At 41.7% G+C, this 9186-nt stretch overlaps 1 protein-coding gene across 1 annotated transcript in view; it reads left to right on the top strand.

The window, feature by feature from the left end:
* The window catches only part of gnal (guanine nucleotide binding protein (G protein), alpha activating activity polypeptide, olfactory type), a 15700-nt gene extending 12080 nt beyond the window's left edge, over nucleotides 1-3620 (top strand). Inside the window, exons 11-13 of the mRNA XM_037757122.1 lie at nucleotides 1-60; nucleotides 149-216; nucleotides 3470-3620. The exon at nucleotides 1-60 is cut by the window's left edge and continues 71 nt beyond it. Of these exons, the coding sequence (XP_037613050.1) occupies nucleotides 1-60; nucleotides 149-216; nucleotides 3470-3616 (275 nt within the window). The 3' untranslated portion in view covers nucleotides 3617-3620. The remainder of the gene's footprint in view (nucleotides 61-148; nucleotides 217-3469) is intronic.
* Nucleotides 3621-9186: the final 5566 nt, after the last annotated feature.

Here is a 9186-nt window from a genome sequence, read left to right on the forward strand (position 1 = left end):
GAAAATCCAAAGTGGAGGATTATTTCCCCGAATACGTCACCTACCAAGTCCCTGCTGAAGGTACATATATGTATATACTATATATAAATCCAGTATATACGTGGTGAGACAGGCCTCCTGACCTCTGTCTCTGTCTCTGTGTGTCCAGCTGTTCCAGATGCTGATGAAGACCCCAGAGTGACCAGAGCCAAGTTCTTCATCAGAGACGAGTTCCTGGTAAAACTAACCTGTCTGTCTCTCTCACCTGTCTGTCTCTCTCACCTGTCTGTCTCTCTCACCTGTCTCTCTCTCTTACCTGTCTGTCTCTCACCTGTCTGTCTCTCACCTGTCTGTCTCTCACCTGTCTGTCTCTCTCACCTGTCTGTCTCTCTCACCTGTCTCTCTCTCTTACCTGTCAGTCTCTCACCTGTCTGTCTCTCACCTGTCTGTCTCTCTCACCTGTGTCTCTCTCTCTTACCTGTCTGTCTCTCTAACCTGTCTGTCTCTTATCTGTCTCTCTCTCTTACCTGTCTGTCTCTCACCTGTCTGTCTCTCTCACCTGTCTGTCTCTCTGACCTGTCTGTCTCTCACCTGTCTGTCTCTCTCACCTGTCTCTCTCTCTTACCTGTCTGTCTCTGACCTGTCTGTCTCTCTAACCTGTCGGTCTCTCTTATCTGTCTGTCTGTCTGTCTCTCACCTGTCTTTCTGTCTCTCTTACCTGTCTATCTCTCACCTGTCTGTCTCTCACCTGTCTCTCTCTCTTACCTGTCTGTCTCTTACCTGTCTGTCTCTCTCTTACCTGTCTGTCTCTCTCACCTGTCTGTCTCTCTCACCTGTCTGTCTCTGACCTGTCTGTCTCTCTAACCTGTCTGTGTCTCTCCGACCTGTCCATCTCTCACCTGTCTGTCTCTCTAACCTGTCTGTCTCTAACCTGTCTGTCTCTCTGACCTGTCTGTGTTTAACCTGTCTGTCTCTCACCTGTCTGTCTCTCTAACCTGTCTGTCTCTACCCTGTCTGTCTCTCTAACCTGTCTGTCTCTCTAACCTGTCTGTCTCAACCCTGTCTGTCTCTCTAACCTGTCTGCCTCTAACCTGTCTGTCTCTCTACCCTGTCTGTCTCTCTAACCTGTCTGTCTCTCTGACCTGTCTGTCTCTAACCTGTCTGTCTGTCTCTAACCTGTCTGTCTCTAACCTGTCTGTCTCTCTGACCTGTCTGTCTCTACTCTGTCTGTCTCTCTGACCTGTCTGTGTTTAACCTGTCTGTCTCTCACCTGTCTGTCTCTCTAACCTGTCTGTCTCTACCCTGTCTGTCTCTCTAACCTGTCTGTCTCTCTAACCTGTCTGTCTCAACCCTGTCTGTCTCTCTAACCTGTCTGCCTCTAACCTGTCTGTCTCTCTACCCTGTCTGTCTCTCTAACCTGTCTGTCTCTCTGACCTGTCTGTCTCTAACCTGTCTGTCTGTCTCTAACCTGTCTGTCTCTAACCTGTCTGTCTCTCTGACCTGTCTGTCTCTCTGACCTGTCTGTCTCTAACCTGTCTGTCTGTCTAACCTGTCTGTCTATAACCTGTCTATCTCTCTAACCTGTCTGTCTCTCTGTCCTGTCTGTCTCTCTAACCTGTCTGTCTCTGACCTGTCTGTCTCTCTAACCTGTCTGTCTCTAACCTGTCTGTCTCTCTAACCTGTCTGTCTCTCTAACCTGTCTGTCTCTCTAACCTGTCTGTCTCTACTCTGTCTGTCTCTCTAACCTGTCTGTCTCAACCCTGTCTGTCTCTCTAACCTGTCTGTTTCTCTAACCTGTCTGCCTCTAACCTGTCTGTCTCTCTAACCTGTCTGTCTCTCTGACCTGTCTGTCTCTAACCTGTCTGTCTGTCTCTAACCTGTCTGTCTCTAACCTGTCTGTCTCTCTGACCTGTCTGTCTCTGACCTGTCTGTCTCTCTGACCTGTCTGTCTCTCTGACCTGTCTGTCTCTAACCTGTCTGTCTGTCTGTCTAACCTGTCTGTCTATAACCTGTCTATCTCTCTGTCCTGTCTGTCTCTCTGTCCTGTCTGTCTCTCTAACCTGTCTGTCTCTGACCTGTCTGTCTCTCTAACCTGTCTGTCTCTAAGCTGTCTTTCTCTCTAACCTGTCTGTCTCTCTAACCTGTCTGTCTGTCTGTCTCTGACCTGTCTGTCTCTAACCTGTCTGTCTCTAAGCTGTCTCTCTCTCTAACCTGTCTGTCTGTCTCTAACCTGTCTGTCTCTCTGACCTGTCTGTCTCTCTAACCTGTCTGTCTCTAACCTTTCTGTGTCTCTGACCTGTCTGTCTCTAACCTGTCTGTCTGTCTCTGACCTGTCTGTCTCTCTGACCTGTCTGTCTCTACTCTGTCTGTCTCTCTAACCTGTCTGTCTCAACCCTGTCTGTCTCTCTAACCTGTCTGTTTCTCTAACCTGTCTGCCTCTAACCTGTCTGTCTCTCTAACCTGTCTGTCTCTCTGACCTGTCTGTCTCTAACCTGTCTGTCTGTCTCTAACCTGTCTGTCTCTAACCTGTCTGTCTCTCTGACCTGTCTGTCTCTGACCTGTCTGTCTCTCTGACCTGTCTGTCTCTCTGACCTGTCTGTCTCTAACCTGTCTGTCTGTCTGTCTAACCTGTCTGTCTATAACCTGTCTATCTCTCTGTCCTGTCTGTCTCTCTGTCCTGTCTGTCTCTCTAACCTGTCTGTCTCTGACCTGTCTGTCTCTCTAACCTGTCTGTCTCTAAGCTGTCTTTCTCTCTAACCTGTCTGTCTCTCTAACCTGTCTGTCTGTCTGTCTCTGACCTGTCTGTCTCTAACCTGTCTGTCTCTAAGCTGTCTCTCTCTCTAACCTGTCTGTCTGTCTCTAACCTGTCTGTCTCTCTGACCTGTCTGTCTCTCTAACCTGTCTGTCTCTAACCTTTCTGTGTCTCTGACCTGTCTGTCTCTAACCTGTCTGTCTGTCTCTGACCTGTCTGTCTCTCTGACCTGTCTGTCTCTAACCTGTCTGTGTCTCTGACCTGTCTGTCTCTAACCTGTCTGTCTCTCTAACCTGTCTGTCTCTCTGTCCTGTCTGTCTCTCTGTCCTGTCTGTCTCTAACCTGTCTGTCTCTCTAACCTGTCTGTCTCTACCCTGTCTGTCTCTCTAACCTGTCTGTCTCTCTGACTTGTCTGTCTCTACCCTGTCTGTCTCTCTGACCTGTCTGTCTCTCACCTGTCTCTCTCTCTGACCTGTCTGTCTGTCTAACCTGTCTCTCTCTCTGACCTGTCTGTCTGTCTAACCTGTCTGTCTCTCTGACCTGTCTGTCTCTCTGTCCTGTCTGTCTCTCTGACCTGTCTGTCTCTCTAACCTGTCTGTCTCTCAGAGGATCAGCATGGCGAGTGGCGATGGGAAACATTACTGTTATCCTCACTTCACCTGTCTGTCTCTAACCTGTCTTTCTCTAACCTGTCTGTCTCTCTGTCCTGTCTGTCTCTCTAACCTGTCTGTCTCTCAGAGGATCAGCACGGCGAGTGGCGATGGGAAACATTACTGTTATCCTCACTTCACCTGCGCCATCGACACTGAAAACATTCGCCGCGTCTTCAACGACTGTCGTGACATCATCCAGCGGATGCACCTGCGGCAGTACGAGCTGCTCTGATTGGCTGCTGAGAGCCCATCTGGCCCCGCCCCCCCCACCCCACCCCCCTCATAGACTGAGACCTGAAGAAACTAATCTAGAAGCTAATCTAGAAGCTAATCTAGAGGCTGATCTAGAGGCTAAACTAGAAGCTGATCTAGAGGCTAATCTAGAGGCTGATCTAGAAGCTAATCTAGAGGCTGATCTAGAGGCTGATCTAGAAGCTAATCTAGAGGCTGATCTAGAGGTTGATCTAGAGGCTAAACTAGAAGCTGATCTAGAAGCTAATCTAGAGGCTGATCTAGAGGCTAATCTAGAGGCTGATCTAGAAGCTAATCTAGAGGCTGATCTAGAAGCTAATCTAGAGGTTAATCTAGAAGCTAATCTAGAGGCTAAACTAGAAACTAATCTACAAGCTAATCTAGAGGCTGATCTAGAGGCTGATCTAGAGGCTAAACTAGAAGCTGATCTAGAAGCTAATCTAGAGGCTGATCTAGAAGCTAATCTAGAGGCTAATCTAGAGGCTAAACTAGAAACTAATCTAGAAGCTAATCTAGAGGCTGATCTATAGGCTGATCTAGAAGCTAGTCTAGAAGCTAATCTAGAGGCTGATCTATAGGCTAATCTAGAAGCTAAACTAGAAGCTAATCTAGAAGCTAAACTAGAAGCTAATCTAGAAGCTAATCTAGAAGCTAAACTAGAGGCTGATCTAGAAGCTAATCTAGAAGCTAAACTAGAAGCTAAACTAGAGGCTGATCTAGAGGCTAATCTAGAAGCTAAACTAGAAGCTAATCTAGAAGCTGATCTAGAGGCTGATCTAGAAGCTAATCTAGAGGCTAAACTAGAAGCTAATCTAGAGGCTGATCTAGAAGCTAATCTAGAGGCTGATCTAGAAGCTAATCTAGAGGCTAATCTAGAGGCTGATCTAGAAGCTAATCTAGAGGCTGATCTAGAAGCTGATCTAGAAACTGATCTAGAAACTAATCTGATATGTAATCAATGCTCATAGATCTTATATTTTCACTTCATGTATCTCAAGCATTTATCACTCTGCTTTAACTGATTATTGATTATTGGTTATAGATTACAGATTATTGATTATAGTTTACAGATTATTGATTATAGATTACAGATTATTGATTATAGTTTACAGATTATTGATTATTGATGGGACAGAATGAGACAAAGTGTGTCTTTATTTCCTGCCGGTTTTCTTCATCACTCAACACCAAGACGGAGACAATTATGAATTGAAATATATTTGTTCTTGTTTCTGAACTTGTTACAGTATATTATTGTTATTATTATTATTGTTATTATTGTTATTATTGTTTTTATTATTATTATTGTTATTATTATTATTAGTTATTATTATTGTTATTATTATTATTATTATTGTTATTGTTGTTATTGTTATTATTATTGTTATTATTATTATTGTTATTGTTGTTATTGTTATTGTTATTATTGTTGTTATTGTTATTATTGTTATTATTATTATTATTGTTTTTATTATTATTGTTATTATTATTGTTATTATTGTTATTATTATTATTGTTGTTCTGATTATCTGTTAGCTGCCGTACGCTCTGATGTCACTCAACGATCATATCAGCGTTTCCTGATGTGGTTCAACAGACTGTAGATTAATTTTAGAGTTATATATATATATACATATATATAGACATATATATGTATATATGTATATATCTATATATTCATGCAGCAAACAGCCTCGAGTCACATTCAAATATATATATTTTAATATTATATTTATAATAAGTATATATATTCATTCAACATATTTAATATAGACAATTTGTAATTAAAAGGTGGTGTTTCCTGTTTCCTTGTTCCTGCTTCCTGTTTCCTGTCCTGACACGTCAGTATCTTCCTCTGTATATTATATATAACAGTAGTTTATAACAGTAGTATATAACAGTAGTTTATAACAGTAGTATATAACAGTAGTTTATAACAGTAGTATATAACAGTAGTTTATAACAGTAGTATATAACAGTAGTTTATAACAGTAGTTTATAACAGTAGTATATAACAGTAGTTTATAACAGTAGTATATAACAGTAGTTTATAACAGTAGTATATAACAGTAGTTTATAACAGTAGTATATAACAGTAGTTTATAACAGTAGTATATAACAGTAGTATATAACAGTAGTATATAACTAGTTTATAACAGTAGTTTATAACAGTAGTATATAACAGTAGTATATAACAGTAGTTTATAACAGTAGTATATAACAGTAGTTTATAACAGTAGTATATAACAGTAGTATATAACAGTAGTTTATAACAATAGTATATAACAGTAGTATATAACAGTAGTATATAACAGTAGTATATAACAGTAGTATATAACAGTAGTTTATAACAGTAGTATATAACAGTAGTTTATAACAGTAGTATATAACAGTAGTTTATAACAGTAGTTTATAACAGTAGTATATAACAGTAGTTTATAACAGTAGTTTATAACAGTAGTATATAACAGTAGTTTATAACAGTAGTATATAACAGTAGTTTATAACAGTAGTTTATAACAGTAGACTCCAGCGTGTGTTCATGTTATAACTAATCAGGACAGAAGGTTGAATACTGGATGTAAACTACTGATCACTGATCACTGTTATCATTGATCAGTGATCATTGATCACTGTTATCACTGATCACTGTTATCACTGATCACTGTTATCATTGATCATTGATCACTGATCACTGATCACTGTTATCATTGATCATTGATCACTGATCATATTCAAATCCCTCCTGTTTAAGCTGGCCTCCTCTCTCTAGCAGCCATCAGTTCATCATCGTGTTTGTACAGATCTGTCGGCATATATATGGCTATGTATATAAATACGTTATAGGCTAACTTGCTACCATGCTAACCTGCTAACAGGCTAACATGGTAACATGCTACCATGCTAAGATGCTACCATGCTAACCTGCTAGCAGGCTAACATGGTAACATGCTACCATGCTAAGATGCTACCATGCTAAGATGCTACCATGCTAACCTGCTAGCAGGCTACCAGGCTAAGATGCTACCATGCTAACCTGCTAGCAGGCTACCAGGCTAAGATGCTACCATGCTAACCTGCTAACAGGCTAACATGCTAAGATGCTACCAGGCTAACCTGCTAGCAGGCTAACATGGTAACATGCTACCAGGCTAAGATGCTACCATGCTAACCTGCTAACAGGCTAACATGCTAAGATGCTACCAGGCTAACCTGCTAGCAGGCTAACATGGTAACATGCTACCATGCTAAGATGCTACCATGCTAACCTGCTAACAGGCTAACATGGTAACATGCTACCATGCTAAGATGCTACCATGCTAACCTGCTAACAGGCTAACATGCTAAGATGCTACCAGGCTAACCTGCTAGCAGGCTAACATGGTAACATGCTACCATGCTAAGATGCTAACCTGCTAACAGGCTAACATGGTAACATGCTACCATGCTAAGATGCTACCAGGCTAACCTGCTAGCAGGCTAACATGGTAACATGCTACCAGGCTAAGATGCTACCATGCTAACCTGCTAACAGGCTAACATGCTAAGATGCTACCAGGCTAACCTGCTAGCAGGCTAACATGGTAACATGCTACCATGCTAAGATGCTACCATGCTAACCTGCTAACAGGCTAACATGGTAACATGCTACCATGCTAAGATGCTACCATGCTAACCTGCTAACAGGCTAACATGCTAAGATGCTACCAGGCTAACCTGCTAGCAGGATGTTTGTATGGACTCTAGAGTAGAATAGATAGATGTTAGTGACTGAAGGCTGAAGGTGTGATCAGAGACGACACATGAGTAATAATATAGTAATAGATAGTAGATAGTAGATGGTAGATAGAGGCTATAGGAGGCTGGAGGTAACATGATAGTAGAGTATTAGTATAGATGGTAGTATAGATGGTAGTATAGATGGTAGTATAGTAGTAGTATAGATGGTAGTATAGGTATAGGGTGGATGGAGGCTATAGGAGGCTGGAGGTAACATGGTAGTATAGTAGTAGTATAGGTATAGGGTAGATGGTAGTATAGTAGTAGTATAGATGGTAGTATAGGTATAGGGTGGATGGAGGCTATAGGAGGCTGGAGGTAACATGGTAGTATAGTAGTAGTATAGGTATAGGGTGGATGGTAGTACAGGTGGTAGTATAGATAGTAGTATAGGTATAGGGTAGATGGAGGCTATAGGAGGCTGGAGGTAACATGGTAGTATAGTAGTAGTATAGGTATAGGGTAGATGGTAGTATAGGTGGTAGTATAGATGGTAGTATAGGTATAGGGTGGATGGAGGCTATAGGAGGCTGGAGGTAACATGGTAGTATAGTAGTAGTATAGGTATAGGGTAGATGGTAGTATAGGTGGTAGTATAGATGGTAGTATAGGTATAGGGTAGATGGAGGCTATAGGAGGCTGGAGGTAACATGGTAGTATAGTAGTAGTATAGGTATAGGGTAGATGGTAGTATAGGTGGTAGTATAGTAGTAGTATAGGTATAGGGTGGATGGAGGCTATAGGAGGCTGGAGGTAACATGGTAGTATAGTAGTAGTATAGGTATAGGGTAGATGGTAGTATAGGTGGTAGTATAGATGGTAGTATAGGTGGTAGTATAGATGGTAGTATAGGTATAGGGTAGATGGAGGCTATAGGAGGCTGGAGGTAACATGGTAGTATAGTAGTAGTATAGGTATAGGGTAGATGGTAGTATAGGTGGTAGTATAGATGGTAGTATAGGTATAGGGTGGATGGAGGCTATAGGAGGCTGGAGGTAACATGGTAGTATAGTAGTAGTATAGGTATAGGGTAGATGGTAGTATAGGTGGTAGTATAGATAGTAGTATAGGTATAGGGTGGATGGAGGCTATAGGAGGCTGGAGGTAACATGGTAGTATAGTAGTAGTATAGGTATAGGGTAGATGGTAGTATAGGTGGTAGTATAGATGGTAGTATAGGTATAGGGTGGATGGAGGCTATAGGAGGCTGGAGGTAACATGGTAGTATAGTAGTAGTATAGGTATAGGGTAGATGGTAGTATAGGTGGTAGTATAGATGGTAGTATAGGTATAGGGTGGATGGAGGCTATAGGAGGCTGGAGGTAACATGGTAGTATAGTAGTAGTATAGGTATAGGGTAGATGGTAGTATAGGTGGTAGTATAGATGGTAGTATAGGTATAGGGTGGATGGAGGCTATAGGAGGCTGGAGGTAACATGGTAGTATAGTAGTAGTATAGGTATAGGGTAGATGGTAGTATAGGTGGTAGTATAGATGGTAGTATAGGTATAGGGTGGATGGAGGCTATAGGAGGCTGGAGGTAACATGGTAGTATAGTAGTAGTATAGGTATAGGGTAGATGGTAGTATAGGTGGTAGTATAGATGGTAGTATAGGTATAGGGTGGATGGAGGCTATAGGAGGCTGGAGGTAACATGGTAGTATAGTAGTAGTATAGGTATAGGGTAGATGGTAGTATAGGTGGTAGTATAGATAGTAGTATAGGTATAGGGTGGATGGAGGCTATAGGAGGCTGGAGGTAACATGGTAG

The sequence above is a fragment of the Sebastes umbrosus genome, chromosome 21, assembly GCF_015220745.1.
Source record: "Sebastes umbrosus isolate fSebUmb1 chromosome 21, fSebUmb1.pri, whole genome shotgun sequence".
NCBI lineage: Eukaryota > Metazoa > Chordata > Actinopteri > Perciformes > Sebastidae > Sebastes > Sebastes umbrosus.